The sequence below is a fragment of the Electrona antarctica genome (assembly GCF_951216825.1).
Source record: "Electrona antarctica genome assembly, chromosome: 1".
Classification (NCBI taxonomy): Eukaryota; Metazoa; Chordata; class Actinopteri; order Myctophiformes; family Myctophidae; genus Electrona; species Electrona antarctica.
In genome coordinates, this window is record NC_136806.1 from 10,129,962 (window position 1) to 10,149,681 (window position 19,720).

Here is a 19,720-nt window from a genome sequence, read left to right on the forward strand (position 1 = left end):
ACACACACACACACACACACACACACACACACACACACACACACACACACACACACAAACAAACATCCAATCATATGAGCACATTCCATGCTCAAACGGACATACAGACAGACACAAAGCTATGCATAGGAGCAGCTGCACTGCTCAAAAATGACAAAACTAATCATATATATATATATATGCTCTGACAACACGTACAACGGGTATTGCATAAGCGAGTGAGTCACACAATCCCAACTTCAATCTCTATACTGACTTGCATCGTTCCCTATGCCAGGTTCCTACTAGTTTCAATTAATGCTATTGACATTATCCATTACATTACTCCAGACACTGGGACAGTGTCTGGAGTAATGTTATTATCCCAGACACTGTGACAGTGTCTGGAGTAATGTTATTCACTTTGACATTATCCCAGACACTGTGACAGTGTCTGGAGTAATGTTATTCACTTTGACATTATCCCAGACACTGTGACAGTGTCTGGACTAGTAATGTTATTCACTTTGACATTATCCCAGACACTGTGACAGTGTCTGGAGTAATGTTATTCACTTTTGTCATATTGATTTCTACAACCAATCCTGCCCCTCGTGCACAGCAGCACATTACCGCTATGTTCATGCATTTTAAAGAGGTCAAGGGGAGTATACCACACGCTGCAATTAACAGACCCAGACTTCAGTCCTTCAGCAACACATTTATCTTTAATTCAGTGAGCAAAACAAAAGATGTGCTGGTGAATTAACCCATTCTGGGCGGGAACCCCTTTTGGTGTTATGTTATACTTTAGCTATTGAAAAATAGCAGATCTACAAGCTCATAGCGCGCCACCGAGTGGCGCGCTACGAGCTTGTAGGTCTGCTATTTTTGAAAAATCGTGAAAATGCGGCACAAATCTTTGAATATATATTCTTTCAGAGCGAACATTTTTTTTATTTCGACGTCAGGCCTAAATTAATTAAAACGGGGCGTCTCACTTGACTGTGAACAGAGCAGAGAGAGAGACACCATGAACAGAGCAGAGAGAGAGACAGCATGCAGGCAACGGACGGGATGGTGGACAAACACACCCAGCCTGTCACCATGATGCATTGTTTATTTATCCCATTTAGGGAAGTCTGGGTCGAAATAAAAAAAAAAGTCTTCTGAAAGAATATATATTCAAAGATTTGTGCCGCTTTGTTCACGATTTTTCAAAAATAGCAGACCTACAAGCTCGTAGCGCGCCACTCGGTGGCGCGCTATGAGCTTGTAGATCTGCTATTTTTCAATAGCTAAAGTATAACATAATTGTTAGTTAAAACACAAAAAGGGGTTCCCGTCCAGAATGGGTTATACCATGGTTGATCCAGTGGACTGCAGTGGGTATAATGATAGATAAATATCTCTGTAATGTGAAATCAAAACTGCAGGAGTTTGGGTTCTGGTGAAAATGATCTGGGAAGCATCTTGTTTTTCTTCCCCCGAATTGCACAGTATAGTGTTTTTGCCATCAGCCTCCATTGTCATCTTGCCCAGGGACACTTCTATTTCCTAGAAGTAATGAAGTACTTCCTTGTACAGTGCCTGAGGGCACTTGGTAAAACGCTTCTGCTCGTGTGGTATAGGCAGAGAAACCACAATTGCTAATAAATCTTTTTTTCCCCCTGAACTGAAAAGTAAATTCCACCGGTTTAAGTGGGAATACTTTTACTCGTTTCCAATACAGTTTAACTTGGGTCAAAGAATGTTGTCTCAATTTAACACAATTCGACAGTGTGAAGCAAATTGAAAGAGGCAGCTCGCCCCCCACTCTTTCCAAGAACATTCTATTTGATCAAAGAAACGGGTCAAATACAAAGTTGTCTGAAGTCTGAGGACAAGTATGGCTGCGATAGCACCCTCTATACACTATACAGCTTCCCTGCACTGACTGATGCAAGGGTGTGGAGTAGGCGACACCAACTCGTTACACATAATGTGTTGTGCACTGTGCAGTGGCAGAATTGTTTGTAAAAAATCAACATAAGAAAAGTGAATACCATTACCTATAGACACTGTCATACAGTCATTGCAAGAGAAGGAAGGAACCTGATATATTGCCCCCAAGGCCAACATCCTGAGAGATGAATAGCACTTTATCTATATTGTACTTTGAATGCATCAGCACTTTCTCCTGTCAATGTCGTCCGCATGCTCTCTTTACTCTCTTTACTCTTTTCATAAAAGGCTTTGAGTCTTTTCAATGTGTCTATTGTTAAATGTGAAGCATCATGAGTCCCTCCTCTGTATGCCCAGAGTGTATTGAGTTGTGGAGAAGGGTATTTTGCTCCAACGTATGCCCAGAGTGTATATTGAGTTGTGGAGAAGGGTATTTTGCTCCTCTGTATGCCCAGAGTGTATATTGAGTTGTGGAGAAGGGTATTTTGCTCCTCTGTATGCCCAGAGTGTATATTGAGTTGTGGAGAAGGGTATTTTGCTCCTCTGTATGCCCAGTGTATATTGAGTTGTGGAGAAGGGTATTCTGCTCCTCTGTATGCCCAGAGTGTATATTGAGTTGTGGAGAAGGGTATTTTGCTCCAACGTATGCCCAGAGTGTATATTGAGTTGTGGAGAAGGGTATTTTGCTCCAACGTATGCCCAGAGTGTATATTGAGTTGTGGAGAAGGGTATTTTGCTCCAACGTATGCCCAGAGTGTATATTGAGTTGTGGAGAAGGGTATTTTGCTCCAACGTATGCCCAGAGTGTATATTGAGTTGTGGAGAAGGGTATTTTGCTCCAACGTATGCCCAGAGTGTATATTGAGTTGTGGAGAAGGGTATTTTGCTCCAACGTATGCCCAGAGTGTATATTGAGTTGTGGAGAAGGGTATTTTGCTCCAACGTATGCCCAGAGTGTATATTGAGTTGTGGAGAAGGGTATTTTGCTCCAACGTATGCCCAGAGTGTATATTGAGTTGTGGAGAAGGGTATTTTGCTCCAACGTATGCCCAGAGTATATTGAGTTTGGAGAAGGGTATTTTGCTCCAACGTATGCCCAGAGTGTATATTGAGTTGTGGAGAAGGGTATTTTGCTCCAACGTATGCCCAGAGTGTATATTGAGTTGTGGAGAAGGGTATTTTGCTCCAACGTATGACCAGTGTATATTGAGTTGTGGAGAAGGGTATTTTGCTCCAATGTATGCCCAGAGTGTATATTGAGTTGTGGAGAAGGGTATTTTGCTCCAACGTATGCCCAGAGTGTATATTGAGTTGTGGAGAAGGGTATTTTGCTCCAACGTATGCCCAGAGTGTATATTGAGTTGTGGAGAAGGGTATTTTGCTCCTCTGTATGCCCAGAGTGTATATTGAGTTGTGGAGAAGGGTATTTTGCTCCTCTGTATGCCCAGAGTGTATATTGAGTTGTGGAGAAGGGTATTTTGCTCCAACGTATGCCCAGAGTGTATATTGAGTTGTGGAGAAGGGTATTTTGCTCCAACGTATGCCCAGAGTGTATATTGAGTTGTGGAGAAGGGTATTTTGCTCCAACGTATGCCCAGAGTGTATATTGAGTTGTGGAGAAGGGTATTTTGCTCCAACGTATGCCCAGAGTGTATATTGAGTTGTGGAGAAGGGTATTTTGCTCCAACGTATGCCCAGAGTGTATATTGAGTTGTGGAGAAGGGTATTTTGCTCCAACGTATGCCCAGAGTGTATATTGAGTTGTGGAGAAGGGTATTTTGCTCCAACGTATGCCCAGAGTGTATATTGAGTTGTGGAGAAGGGTATTTTGCTCCAACGTATGCCCAGAGTATATTGAGTTTGGAGAAGGGTATTTTGCTCCAACGTATGCCCAGAGTGTATATTGAGTTGTGGAGAAGGGTATTTTGCTCCAACGTATGCCCAGAGTGTATATTGAGTTGTGGAGAAGGGTATTTTGCTCCAACGTATGACCAGTGTATATTGAGTTGTGGAGAAGGGTATTTTGCTCCAATGTATGCCCAGAGTGTATATTGAGTTGTGGAGAAGGGTATTTTGCTCCAACGTATGCCCAGAGTGTATATTGAGTTGTGGAGAAGGGTATTTTGCTCCAACGTATGCCCAGAGTGTATATTGAGTTGTGGAGAAGGGTATTTTGCGCCAACGTATGCCCAGAGTGTATATTGTGGAAGTGACAATACAATCTGATAGATTGATAAGGAACGACGCATGTCGAAAAACAACGTTCCTATTTTGGGCACGTCATCAACATCGCCAAACATTCAGAAAAAGCGAAAATAGCGGATCTATTGACACTGGGTGACACACCATTGTACAACAAAGTGTAACATAGTGCTGCTGCCGTGTAATAGCTCAGTCTATTCAGCATTCAGCACTGCTGTGTTAGACCACGAAACATAACGGTATGAGGGTCGTGTTGGGAGTATTGAAGCAGTCCATGACCCCTGACCCCTCCCTCACCGCATATTTACACAGCACTCCATCCATCCCAGAAGATGTTTCCAATGTCCCTGGTACAAAAGGTTGACTGAATGTTCAAGACATGATTGCAGCCTCATGCATATACTTCTTGGAGAAGGGCTTCAAGCATCTGAAGGTGTCAGAGACGAGGTCTACAGTTGCTTGCTTGGTCTCCAAAGCTACTCTGAGCAGTGAATCGCCTGCACACAGTACTACTGTATATCAATCGATTCCATACATGGTTGTCAATAACCCACCAGAACTTGAACTTGCAATACTCGAAAATCTGTCTTCTGTCCTATGGGATCTCTTCTCTTTTAGCAATTCACATTCCTGCCCCTGCATGATGTACTGTAGTATAGTATATTTGGAGAGACACTGGAAACGTAAACTGACATGAATAAGGTGGATTTGCATGTGATCCAACTTGTTCTTACTGTACAGTTGGGTGCCACCGATATTGTCCCTTATCATTTGACCCATTTAGGCCTGACCTCAACATTTTAAAAAATCCTTCTAAATCCTCCAGTTTTCTGAAATAAATATTTTCACAATTTTTCAAAAATAGCAGACCTACAAGCTCATAGCGCGCCACTCGGTGGCGCGCTATGAGCTTGTAGATCTGCTATTTTTCAATAGCTAAATTATAACACCAAAAGGGGTTCCCGCCCAAAATGGGTTAACTGTCCTTTTGCGCAGATCACGCAAACCTCAGCAAAAAGAAAAGGACAATATCGATGGCCTCCAACGGTGCTGTAGTTAGTATATTTGGAGAGACACTGGAAACGTAAACTGACATGAATAAGGTGGATTTGCATGTGATCCAACTTACTGTATATACTCCAGACGTTCTTGCCTTGGATGCCATAGCATCCTGTTGTCACTCGTTACTTTAAAACAACGTGTTGTTTTTAGCCGTGCTCTGCGACTTGACAAGCGATGTCGTCTAAGGTGCTTTGTAATGAATTGGTCTATTCTGTGCGTGATAAAGCGGTTACACTTTGGCTGTAAATTTGCGCTGCACTGACGGCGGCCCAGTTTCACGGGATATTTTGTTTTTGCAAGCGGTGCTCTCATTATTCCTCGTTGACAACACAGACACATCGGCGTTGGTTCATTTGCATTTCTGTTTCAGTTTTGGGGTATTTAGTTAGAATTGATTCTCTCTTCTCGTTTCCCTGGTGGTTCTGTAGCAGTAGGCCAGTGAAGTGGATGTATTCTGTAGTTATTTTTTGTAATTTACAGTATGTGTGAAATACTGCTGTGTGGTATGGTTCTCTCTCTCTGTGTGTGTGTGTGTGTGTGTGTGTGTGTGTGTGTGTGTGTGTGTGTGTGTGTGTGTGTGTGTGTGTGTGTGTGTGTGTGTGTGTGAAAGGAATTCTGGACATCTGCCCAATAGAAATGAAAAAACAAATCTCTTGCAAAGAACAAAAAGTGAAAATCTCTAACTCAGGCACAGTTGGAGAATATCGAAAATAAAAAAAAATCCACGCGTGTCTGAAGTTGGAGCCTATGTGGACTTGTTTGAAGGATGCCGGAGAGCTGGAGTTTTTGGTAGTGCGCCCAGAGCGCCGGCCCAGAGCGCCGGGAGAATAGCAGCGTCCATGTGCCTGGCCTCGGCTCAAAGTCAGAATAGCAGCGTCCATGTGCCTGGCCTCGGCTCAAAGTCACTTACACACTGGACAGCGTGCAGCCCGTAGATATCATATAACCAGCGCTGTAATCCTAGGCCTCTTCTGATTTCTGGTTTGGTTTCCTCTCTGCCCGTCTCATCTCTCTCTAAACCCTCCTCACCGCCTGTTTCTGCGTCTCCAAACTTTCCTGAACCGTATATGGTTACAGTACCTCTGTTTTTTTCCTCACATCAGTTAACTCTGTGTTTTCAAACTTCTCCTCCCCGCACGCCACGCACCCCCGTTTCCCTCTAACCTACTTCCTTCCTCTGCTTTCCTCCAACCCCATCTTCACATCCTCCTCCCTCTCTCCTTCCTCCTTCTCTCCATCCATCCGTCTATTCAACCATCCCACCATCCATCCATCTATCCATCCGTCTATTCAACCATCCCACCCCGCCAACAGTCTGTCCATCCACCCACCATCCATCTATCCATCCATCCATCCATCCGTCTATTCAACCATCCCACCATCCATCTATCCGTATGTCTGTCCAACTACCCTATCACCCCTATCATCCCACCATCCATCCATCTATCCGTATGTCTGTCCAACTACCCTATCACCCCTATCATCCCACCATCCATCCATCCATCCATCCGTGTGTCTGTCCAACTACCCTATCACCCCTATCATCCCACCATCCATCCATCTATCCGTATGTCTGTCCAACTACCCTATCACCCCTATCATCCCACCATCCATCCATCCATCCATCCGTGTGTCTGTCCAACTACCCTATCACCCCTATCATCCCACCATCCATCCATCTATCCGTATGTCTGTCCAACTACCCTATCATCAGTCTGTCCATCCACCCACCATCCATCCATCTATCCGTATGTCTGTCCAACTACCCTATCATCAGTCTGTCCATCCACCCACCACTCCATCCCTCCGTCTATCTCTCCATCCACTTATCCACAGTGGTGTAAAGTAACTGAGTATACATTTACTCAAGTACTGTACTTAATTAAGTATACTTTAGAAGTACTTTTATTTTACTTCAGCCCCCTTTGATGTCTATGTGTGCACGTTCCCTGCAGACTTTGACTTGCAATTTCTTACATTGCAGTATTGATACTTTTACTTAAAGGGATATTTCACAATTACCAAAAAACATTTGGTAATTGTATCATCCACTCAGGCTAATAATGTTTTTGGAACAGAATAAGGAGGATGGAGGAGGCATTTAGCAGAGACAAATAATTGCGATTAACGATTTAATTGTGTTTTTGGCATTGGAAAGAGTAACATCTGGTTTCCTTTTAGGCTTCGTAATGAAAAGGTGCACAGGGCAGATACGACAATTAACACATTTAGTTTAGTTTAGTTTATTTGATCATCTTCACAGTAACAAAACAACGTATTTGTTGAGGTTTGTTAACACACGGTTAGATAACAAAAAGGAACTGGAGGTGATCAAAGGGATATAGGCTGAAGCTGAAAGCTTATAAATGCCTATATCCTACGAACATCAAAATAAAATAATCCTCACGTGCTTACAGCAATTGAAGGAATTACAATAAACAATCCAAACAATTTAATACCACCGTCAAGCAATCAGTGTAAATCTAGGAAGACACACAATCAAATTTATAGAGGTTGCACTCGGGGTTGCTAGAAAATGTATTGCAATAACATGGAAGTCTGACCCCCCCCCCCCCCCCCCCCCCACACACCTATCGCAAGATGGTTCTCAGAAATGAACAGTTGTGTTCCTCTTGAGAAGATTACTTATATTTTGAGAAATTCGAAAGGGTTTGAAACATTTTTGAAGATTTGGCAACCTTATTTGAATTATATGGAAAATGTGTCCTTACCTGTATCAGAAATGTTATAGGTTAGTTATTTTCAGCTATCTCAGTCTGGATCGATTGCTTCCGGAAACAATTTTCTCTGTATAGTAGATTTGTCTCTTCTTGTTTTGTTTTGTTTTGTTTTTTTCCACGTTTTTTGTATAATATTATTGTTATTATGCTGTAACTGTGCTGTCTTCTATGTATGTGGGGAGGGGGAGGGCCGTGGATGGGTGGTCTGTGTATTTTGTGAAAAATTGAAAATAAAAACTAAATATATATTAAAAACAAATACCACCGTCAAGAAGATTCACAACCAATTGACGAGAACCAACACCCCACCCCACCCACCTCCGTGTATTAGAGATCCACCAGGATCAGGATTACTGCGTTATAAAACAATATCTAACTCCCGTTCCCTGCCGGTGTTTACACTAACCTTTGAAGAATGACGGCGTCACTTGTTGTAACTCCAATTCATGAAAATCCACCTGAAAATAGTCCCATGGTTTGTGTTTGAATCGGGGGTTCAGCAGGAAGCAGCCGACACGCACCGTATAGGCAACGCATTGGGCCTCAGTTTCCCAGAAGCCCTTGCAAGCCATGCAGTGAGTTCGATTTTTGGTTACATCATCTTAACCCATTTTGGGCGGGAAACCCTTTTGGTGTTAGCATTATGTAATGCTTTAGCTATTGAAAAATAGCAGATCTACAAGCTCATAGCGCGGCACCGAGTGCCGCGCTACGAGCTTGTAGGTCTGCTATTTTTGAAAAATCGTAATTTTCAAACAGACATTTTTAGAATCTGATCTCAGGTCAAAATGGGTTAAAGCGTCATTCTCTTCACGATGTCAGAGGGAAACCTTAAAAGTGATCAAAAAAAATCGACGAATTAAAAATATAAAACAAAAGGCGTGTTTAGCGCGTTCAGCTGTTTTAACTGAAGTTGTAAGCTTGTAGATCTGCTGTTAACGCAATTATTTTATGTACGAACATCTTTCAACATGTAAACGAATCAACGATTACGGTGATTATTATGACAAAATAAATTACGATTATCTCAAATAACTGCGATTAGACGATTCTGTAACAATCACAATTCTCCACCCCTCTACGTAGCGGTCAGCGGGCTGTCCCTGTCCCTCCGCCGTCAGAAGCGAGACTCTCTGTCGCCGCTGGAGGAGGACGACGTGCGCGAGAACATCATCACGTACGACGACGAGGGCGGCGGCGAGGCCGACACGGCCGCCTTCGACATCGCCGCGCTGCAGAGCGCCCCCTGCAGCTCGCGCTCTGCGCGCGGCTACCGCACCCTGGACAGCAGGAACGTGTGAGTATAGTGGGCTATGATAGGCTATACCTTCACCCTGGACAGCAGGAAACGTGTGTGTGTGTGTGTGTGTGTGTGTGTGTGTGTGTGTGTGTGTGTGTGTGTGTGTGTGTGTGTGTGAAGTTCATGGTTCCAAAAATGAACTAGTTTAGTCTTGTCATAAAAGACCTATCCCTTACGGGATCATAAGACACCAAAAACATAAATAAACAAAATCACATTCACTTCCTGATCACAGAAACTACACAAAAATAATAGAAAATATTGGGTTAATACCCAAAAACAGAAATAAATATACATATACATATACATTTATGTTTTCTTTGCCCGTTTGTCCCACGCTTTCTCCAAGTATTCTGCAAGTGCGAATATCTGATATGTATAGATGTGTCAGTGTGAGGTCATTTAAATATCAGTGTGAGGTAATTTAAATATCTTGTATAATGTGTCAGTGTGAGGTAATTTAAAATTCTGTCCTATATGGCACGTCATACATTTATATCGCACCTTTTACAGCGTATTTCACACATTCATCACACACCCACACACCGAGGGACATGCATGAAAGGCACCAACCTGCTCATTAGGAGCAGTTAGAGGTTCATTGTCTTGCTCAAGGACAGTGTGTGTGTGTGTGTGTGTGTGTGTGTGTGTGTGTGTGTGTGTGTGTGTGTGTGTGTGTGTGTGTGTGTGTGTGTGTGTGTGTGTGTGTGTGTGTGTGTGTGTGTGTGTGTGTGTGTGTGTGTGTGTGTGTGAATTGAAGATGAATATTGCATGAGTGCTTGTCAGTTGGTTAGTACACTGTACACCATGGCATATGTAATTGGCAGGTCCTTCAGAAAGCAGCGAAGGGGTAGGTGGGGGGGGGGGGGGGGGGGGGGCAGAGGGTTGGTGAACTCCCTCGTCAGCTCTAGCACATTCATCTTTCCCCCCCGGTACTCAATTGATCCACTTAAGTGATTGATCGGGCTGTGAAGTCCCAGGTCAGAATCAGTCACTGATCAAAATGCACAGACAGACAGTAAGGCTATCGCATCAGGCTTTGTAGTCCTGGAGGACCACTTTGCGGTGCTTTGCTTGCTTTAACCCATTTCGACCGAGACCGATTCTACAAAATGTCTTCTAATTCATGACAGTTTTTCTGAAAAACCCTATGTTTCTATGTCAGTGGTTCTCAAACTATTTCATGTCAAGGACCCCTAGAATTATATGTATTTGGCCGCCGACCCCCATCTGAAAATATGTAGTTCCAGGGACACCCCAGAAGCAATGATTTGAGTTAATGTTAGCTCTGAAAGAATATATATTCAAAGATTTGCACTACTTTTTCACGATTTTTAAAAAATAGCAGATCTACAAACTCATAGCGCGCCACCGAGTGGCGCGCTATGAGCTTGTAGATCTGCTATTTTTCAATAGCTAAAGTATAACATAATGCTTAGTTAAAACACCAAAAGGGGTCCCCGTCCAGAATGGGTTAAGCTCATTTCTGTTTGTCTATACAACATCAATGAGTTGTACGCCCTCGCTTTGATGTTTCTCTGTTTGTACATGTGGGCTGATTTAATTAATTCGGGTTAAAGCCATGGCTAGCCATATGGAGAGACCATAAACAATTAAGTCACTTATAAAAGCGGCGCCACATGATTAACATTTAACTCAATCTAAGATGGCTCTGTGTGGGCGTTTCCCTTTTGAGTAATTTAATCAGTGCATGCAAGTGTACATACAACCGTAGAATATACAAGAAAGACTATGTTGTCCTCACAGTATATCTATTCCATTAGCTACAGCATTTAGACAGTAAAGGAATTTGGGGCCAAATGACAGACAATATCAGCCCAAATGATGTCTAGCAACAAAATAAATGAATACATGGCTTCTTAAAACTGTTTCAATGCCACGCCCGAGATAACGAGGTTAATCTACCTTTGTCCAGATAGCCATCCCTGAGAGAACGAGATTTCATTGGTTGGCGTTAACCGAGCGCTTAAAAAAATATATACAGTTTTTTTTAGCTTCGTTGCTAGTCCACGAAAAAATAGCCAAAATCCCTGCATGCACGCAGTCTTTAGTCTTTTCAGCACGTGTCTTTATTGACATTATGGCTCAGAATTAGATGAAATAGGCATGATCGGCGCGTAATAAAACATTAATCCACCCTTCTGCTAATGAAAACACTGATCGCATCGCTAGCAGGCCTCGTTGGGCCTCCGCTGAGCCGGCCCGGGGGGCTTCACCAAAAGTGAAGCCCCTTAATCTTCGCTCATGATGCGATTTCGGCTGGCACCTGATACCTATATGGCATCTACCGCCCCCTGGTGTCCAAGGAGTTAACGCATGTCAAAGTGATTAAAAAAGATGAAGAAACACTGATTTAAAGAGGGTTTTTTCTTAAACGCATGGTGTTGTTGTCTTTCAGACGTTATGCACATCACAACCAGGACAACGCCCGCAGCGCTTACAGCTGGGCTCAGAACCCAGCTCTGGACCCCAACTACTCCTCGGGGGGTCCCGGAGGAGGAGGAGGAGGACCCCTGTACTCCTCGGGGGTTCCCGGGGGAGGAGGACCCCTGTACGGCCGTCTGTCCTACAGCAGCCACACCTTACCCGTGCTGCGCCGCGGCGGGCCCCCGGGAGGCGGGGCTCAGTTTGAGCCGGTCATGACGGAGCTGGCGTATCGCATGCAGCAGCAGCACGACCACTCGCTGGTCCTCCAGAACCAGGCGGCCATGGTGGTGGGGGGCGGCGGCCAGCAGCAGCAGCCAACCGACCCCCCCATGTACGCGCATGGAGGACCCCCCACGGAGCTCAGCAGCCGGCCGGGAAGCCGCGACGGCACGACGGCGCCCCCGAGTGGCGTGAGCACGTCCGACGGGGGAGGAACGCCACAGACCAGCAGCAACAGCCAGGAGAGAGGAGGAGGAGGAGGCGCCATGAGCAACTGCACTGAGGCCAGCGGGGAGGACAAGTCCAACCACAGCCAGGACATGGACTGGGTAAGACACGTCTGTTCAACACATCTGTTTAACCCATTTTGACCTGAGATCAGATTCTAAAAATGTCTTCTACATCCTGAAGGTTTTCTGAAAAAGCTATGTTTCTATGTCAGTCGTTTTTTGATTTTTCAAAAATAGCAGACCTACAAGCTCGTAGCGCGGCACTTGGTGCCGTGCCCTGAGCTTGTAGATCTGCTATTTTTCAATAGCTAAAGCATAACATGATGCTAACACCAAAAGGGGTCCAACCAGTGCCGTCGCTACGTATACACGCAATACGCACTGCGAGTAGGTCAACACGCCGAGGAGGGCAACAAAATGTGCCAAAAAGTGCCAAGCCGACCCAACATAATAACAAATTTCTCCACCGTGTAATAACGAGCGGCCGTGTGTGCGTGCAAACGTGTGTGTGCAAACGGCGAAATTAGCCGATCTGAATGAGGAAATGCAGCGCTCTCGTCGGGAGGGGGGGGGGAAGCACAAATACCCTACGAGTAGCTACGTCCCTGAGTCCAACCACATGCCAGGACACGGACTGGGTAAGACACATGTGTTCAACACATCTGTTTAACTGTAACACATCTGACAAGTCCAAACACAGCCAAACACAGCCTGGGTATAAGAACTAAGACTGTTGTTAGACTCTGTTTAATGAATATGCTTTTTGTCTATACCAATTCTATGAATTCACGGTCAATGAAAAACAAAAATAAGAAAAAAGAATATTGACAAATAAGAAGTCCAAAATGAACAACTGTAAAACTTTATAATCAGTTAATAAACTCTCATACAGCCCTCATAGTATAATCCCAGTTGTATCCTCAGTTCTTGCTCAAACGCTAAAAAAGGTACTGGACGTACTGATACGGCTGAATACATAACACTTGGAATACACTGTGAGAAGTTTATAAACGGATAACTTTTGATTCTTCATTCACCGCGAAGGAACACAAGTAAAGAGACAAATCTCCATGAAATCAGACTTCTAATCGATTGGAGAAAACAAAAGTCATTTTGGGCGTGAAGTATTCCTCAATTGAACTCTGAAATCAATGAAACCAAATGGAACAGAATCCATTTGGTTTCAATCAGAGTTACAGGTCAATTTTGTTTAATTTGTTGTTTAATTCTCGATGCTCGGAATGTTACATTGTTGACGGATGGAAGAATGAATAGTAAAGAAAGTGTTTCAATGAACAGAGACAATGCTGCTGTACATTCAAACATGATGAACACAATGAGTGCCACCTGGTGGACGAAAGTGGTGGCGCTTGGGTGCCACGTGATGAGAAGCAATTCCACTATGACGCGCGTCCGGTTTTGGATGCCATCTTGAATGCTAAAGCAATAGCGCCTATGCCTTAGCGAGCTAAAGTGAGGTCCATCCTTGCTCTAGAAAACGTCAATGTTCCAATCGCGATCACTGGATAATCAGAAATGACCTCTGAACATCGGTGATCTGTTGAAAACCACGCCGTATAGTTTGCAGAGAAAAGAGCGCGCAAAGGCCGCGGCTAAAAACAGAAGCTAATGTGGTTGGTCGCACAGACGCAGTGCAGACGAGGCTCTAGCAACCTGAGCCAATCCAAAGATGGAAAATATAACGAGGCAATCTTATATCGATATTAAACGCCTTAAGACGAGCCTGCTCGTCATGAGCACCTTGCTTTATGAATTAATTAATAGGACGAATATACCCACCCTTAGCGTCAAATGTGTTAATGGATGAACGCATGAATGCATGTACAAAATGAGGAATCACACTATTCAAAGTGAAATGCCTAACTATGTACCGTAGTGCAGTATCTTACCCCTTATCCCTATACTTTTAGGGCCATTTTTTAACTATTTTGAAAAAGATTTTCAAATAGTTCAAATAGCCGATCCACTAAGCTCACAGCGTGTCAACGTAGATCGGCTTCTTGAACTATTTTAAAGTGTTTTTTCAGGATAGTGAAATATGGCAACGAGGTTTAGGGATAAAGGGTAAGGCACGCCCATGTGACGTAACGCAGTGGTTCCCAAAGTGGGGTCCGGGGAGCCCCAGGGGTCCTTGAGGGAGTTCCAGGGGGTCCCCAGATAAATGATAGTTATAGGAACGTTGACCCTAGTGATTCAACGCATGGAATTCAATGGCCCAAACCACACCAAACCACACCAATAAAGGGTCAAGACGCTTTTAGCGTTAACTCCTTAACCGTTTGGACCCAAGGAGTTGCACGGTGACCCTTTGGTGTGGATAGGGCTTAACTCTTGAGAGTGTACAAATGGAACCAAATGGACCCGTTAGGGTTCCATTTGTACACTCTCAGAGTTAAACTAACATTGATTTTACAATACAAATTAGGGGTCCCTGCGGTGATAGAAATGCCATTAAATGGGGGTCCGTAGACTAATGCATGGTCCTTAAAATGAAACGGGTTGAGAATCTCTGCTAGAGCCATAACAATCTTCTCTTATGGGGGGTCTCTGGCATATATTTTCAAATGGGGGTCCGTGGGCCAATAAGTGTCAATTTGGGGGTCCTTGACATGAAACAGTTTGGGAACCACTGAGGTATAACCACTGGAATCATATTTTCTCATCTCCATCGTTACCTTCGTTTTCCACAATATGTTCTGTTGTTTTTCTTTTTTACTTTTATCTAATTAGCCTTATATGTTTTGGTTTAAACCGCAGAGCATCAAGGCTTTATTTTCTACTCTTATGTTTAGTTTTCTAACGTCTTATCTTCTCGGCTTTCCCGTTCTGCCCCCCCCCCCCCCCAACCCCCACCCCCTGCAGTGCAGTGTTAGCTCATTCTAGAGATCAATTAACCTCTACTGCTTCTCTCACCCTCCCCACTGTCTCTCTCTCTCTCTCTCTCTCTCTCTCTCTCTCTCTCTCTCTCTCTCTCCCTCTGTCACTTTTCTCTGTGGCTTTGTTCCGGAACAACTCCCGTCTTCCCTCTTATCGTCAATTCGTCTTCATTACCTGCCTTTTCGTTTGTTTGGGCGCCACGCATCCTCAACTCACCGCCACGCATCCTCAACTCACCTCGTCTCCCTCCTCCCTCCCACCTGTCTGTTACGTTGTTGCCCCCCCCCCGCGTCCCTCCCCCTCCCCTCATCATCCATGAAACTCGTCTCATCATGTCTGTCACCTGTCGATATGGAATCTAACCCTCTAAACAGTGGCGCGTTCACCCCCGCCCCCCTCACCCGTCGTCCCGGACTGAAACCCCTCCTCCTGCTGCTCCCCTCCTCCGTTCCTTGCAGGTGCAGCCGGAGACCCTGCCGCAGCCGCGGGAGCCCACCCTGGTCCTGACCCGCTCCGGCTCCGCCGTGGGCTGGGCGCCGCCGTGCGACTCCTCGGCCGCCTGCACGCTCCCCCTGGCGGGTCGCAGGGCGTCCCGCGCCGGCCCGATGTCCCCCAAACGCAGTGGAGGAGGAGGAGGAGGAGGAGGAGGCTCTGCTGGGCAGGCGGAGTCCGACCCCAGTGCCGGAGGAGGAGGAGGAGGAGGAGGAGGGAACGGGGGCGTCTGCGCAGACGGCCAACAGCATCCGGCCAGCAGGCGCCTCTACGCCGGCGTGCTGAAGGGCGAGCCGAGGGACTACCCCGGCAGCCTGGGGAGGGGCGGCCTCGAGATGGGCAGCAACTTTGTGGTGGCGAGGCCCGACTGCAGGGAGGGCGGCGGAAGGATATCCATGGCCGGGACACCTTCCCTCTACCCGGACGGGGCGGGAGGGTTCATCGGGGACTGGCGCGAGCGCATGGGTTTAGCCGGGTACGTCGTGGGCAGGAGAGATATGACCCCCCAGATGTTGCCCTTCCCGGGGCAGGCTAGAGGAGCCTACGGGGGCGTGATGGGCTTCGGGGCCGGCTGGGTTCCGGGGATGGAGGTGCACGGGAGGGGAGGGCCCACCCACCCGGGGCCCCCCGGCGGGGGCGGTCCCCTCCCTGGCGCTGCGGGTCGGCGAGTTCCTGCGGCTGCGCCTGGCCCAGGTGACCTACGACCCCTCGCAGCCAGCCGTACGACTCGGTGCAAGTGTACGGCCTGGAGGGCACCGGGTCGCGGGCCGGGTCCCTCAGCTCGCTGGAGAGCGAGGGGGACAAGGACGGAGGCGGGGGGGAGTGGGTAGGGGGGATGGACGAGTGGGGGCCACAGTTCCACAAACTGGCCCAGCTGTTCACGGAGAAGGGGAAGGGGAAAGGAAGAGGGGGGGAGCAGGAGGGGGACGAGGAGGAGGACGAGGAGGAGGAGGACGACGAGGACAACGACGAGAAGGAGGAGGACAGGGAGAGAGGGGAGCGTGGGATGTCGGGGAAGAGAGGCGGAGAGAGGGATGAGGAGAAAGACTGAAGAGAGAGAGAGAGAGAGAGAGAGAGAGGGATGAGGAGAAAGACTGAAGAGAGAGAGAGGATGGGTAGAAATGGAGGGTGCCTGGTTGCTCAATCCATTAGTACACATGTTTAAATCCAACTCCTCACGTCATGTCTCCCTTCTCTCTTATATGTACGGTATAGCTCGGTTTCCTCTCTGTCTCTGTCTCTACACTGATAAAGCAAAAATAAAAGATGAATTGAATTGAATTGAATTGAATTGAATTGAATTGAATTGAATTGAATTGAATTGAATTGAATTGAATTGAATTGAATTGAATTGAATTGATAAAGCAAAAAAATAAAAAAGAGAAAAGAATGGATTTTGAAAGGAAGGGGGTGGGGGGGGGGGGATGACAGAGGAAGTGGGGATGGGCAACACTGAGATGGAGGGATGATGAAAAGGCAGCCAGAACTGGAATAATGGGAAGAGAAGTTAAAGGAGAGAGAGATGAAGAGGCAAAGTAATAAAAAGGGACAGAGAGAAATGAGCCAGGGGGGGGGGGGGGGGGTGGGGGGGGTGGCGGGGGGAGGGGGTAGCGAGGGCAAGGGGGTGGGGGGGGGGGATGTAGAGTGTTGGGGGTAGTAGTGATTGATGTAATTTAAAGCAATACGTGTTGGAACGCTGATATGGATGCTCGCTGCTCGCAATGCACAGACACTGAGACAATGCCCGTGGCTCCCTCTGGGCGAGCGGTGATTTGTTAAACGCTGCGGACACGACAGCGGGAGACAAGCCGAGCAGCCAGCCAGCAGCGACTCCCCCCCTCCTCCCCTCCCCCCCGCCTGCCCTCCCCCCTCCTCCCTCCCCGACACCGCACGTGTGGAATGACAAACCAGGAGAGGAGAGAGAGGGCATGCGGCGTTATACTTCTCATGCTGTCTGTCAAATTACGTGCATGTGTCGAGCGTGCACACACACACACACACACGTCAAGCCGCGGTACGTACTTATACAACGCGGCTTGTGTGTGTGTCTAACGTGGGTCGGACAGCTTTTGAGGGGGAAATGACAAGATGCGCAGACAATTTACAGTAGAGAATGAAACCTGAGCCGAGACGTCTCGACAGTAATGCAAACAATACAGTAAATAATACCGTCGCTGTTGGGCAGAACGTCCAGAACCATTACTGTTCAGTACTGTACTGTTCTGTGAAATGCAAAGGAGAACCTGTGTGGATCACCAAGCTCTGCTTGACAGCTGGGTGGAGTGCCGTGAATTAGTATTCCCCCTGCTAAAACATGACCATCAAGATTATACTAGGAGGAAGATTTTTTTTTCTCCATAGAGTGTATAGGCCTACAGAAAGTGTTAAAATTATGTTTTTATGTGAGTCACACCCATCAGTTCATTAGGTTTTCATTAGAGTAATGTTAACTCCATAGACTGCACATACAAAACACCTGGGGATCTATTAGAGTAGCCTAATGTTAACTCCATAGACTGCACATACAAAACACCTGGGGATCTATTAGAGTAGCCTAATGCTAACTCCATAGACTGCACATACAAAACACCTGGGGATCTATTAGAGTAGCCTAATGCTAACTCCATAGACTGCACATACAAAACACCTGGGGATCTATTAGAGTAGCCTAATGCTAACTCCATAGACTGCACATACAAAACACCTGGGGATCTATTAGAGTAGCCTAATGTTAACTCCATAGACTGCACATACAAAACACCTGGGGATCTATTAGAGTAGCCTAATGCTAACTCCATAGACTGCACATACAAAACACCTGGGGATCTATTAGAGTAGCCTAATGCTAACTCCATAGACTGCACATACAAAACACCTGGGGATCTATTAGAGTAGCCTAATGTTAACTCCATAGACTGCACATACAAAACACCTGGGGATCTATTAGAGTAGCCTAATGTTAACTCCATAGACTGCACATACAAAACACCTGTGGATCTATTAGAGTAGCCTAATGCTAACGCCATAGACACATACAAAACACCTGGGGGTCTATTAGAGTAGCCTAATGCTAACTCCATAGACACATACAAAACACCTGGGGATCTATTAGAGTAGCCTAATGCTAACTCCATAGACACATACAAAACACCTGGGGATCTATTAGAGTAGCCTAATGCTAACTCCATAGACACATACAAAACACCTGGGGGTCTATTAGAGTAGCCTAATGCTAACTCCATAGACACATACAAAACACCTGGGGATCTATTAGAGTAGCCTAATGCTAACTCCATAGACAGACATATACAAAACACCTGGTGGTCTATTAGAGTAGCCTAATGCTAACTCCATAGACAGACATATACAAAACACCTGGGGATCTATTAGAGTAGCCTAATGCTAACTCCATAGACAGACATATACAAAACACCTGGGGGTCTATTAGAGTAGCCTAATGCTAACTCCATAGACACATACAAAACATCTGGGGATCTATTAGAGTAGCCTAATGCTAACTCCATAGACAGACACATACAAAACACCTGGGGGTCTATTAGAGTAGCCTAATGCTAACTCCATAGACAGACATATACAAAACACCTGGGGGTCTATTAGAGTAGCCTAATGCTAACTCCATAGACACATACAAAACACCTGGGGATCTATTAGAGTAGCCTAATGCTAACTCCATAGACAGACACATACAAAACACCTGGGGGTCTATTAGAGTAGCCTAATGCTAACTCCATAGACAGACATATACAAAACACCTGGGGGTCTATTAGAGTAGCCTAATGCTAACTCCATAGACAGACATATACAAAACACCTGGGGGTCTATTAGAGTAGCCTAATGCTAACTCCATAGACAGACATATACAAAACACCTGGGGGTCTATTAGAGTAGCCTAATGCTAACTCCATAGACAGACATATACAAAACACCTGGGGATCTATTAGAGTAGCCTAATGTTAACTCCATAGACAGACATATACAAAACTCCTGGGGGTCTATTAGAGTAGCCTAATGCTAACTCCATAGACACATACAAAACACCTGGGGATCTATTAGAGTAGCCTAATGCTAACTCCATAGACACATACAAAACACCTGGGGGTCTATTAGAGTAGCCTAATGCTAACTCCATAGACACATACAAAACACCTGGGGATCTATTAGAGTAGCCTAATGCTAACTCCATA

General features: G+C 45.7%; 1 protein-coding gene across 1 annotated transcript in view; it reads left to right on the top strand.

Moving 5' to 3' along the window:
* cdh24b (cadherin 24, type 2b) overlaps positions 1-16,566 on the top strand; it is a gene marked incomplete at both ends in the record, with an annotated part of 97,214 nt that extends 80,648 nt beyond the window's left edge. The window contains 4 exons of the mRNA XM_079530389.1: positions 9,015-9,225; positions 11,648-12,224; positions 15,482-16,179; positions 16,230-16,566. Coding sequence (XP_079386515.1) covers positions 9,015-9,225; positions 11,648-12,224; positions 15,482-16,179; positions 16,230-16,566 — 1,823 coding nt within the window. The remainder of the gene's footprint in view (positions 1-9,014; positions 9,226-11,647; positions 12,225-15,481; positions 16,180-16,229) is intronic.
* Between the last annotated feature and the right edge of the window lie 3,154 nt (positions 16,567-19,720).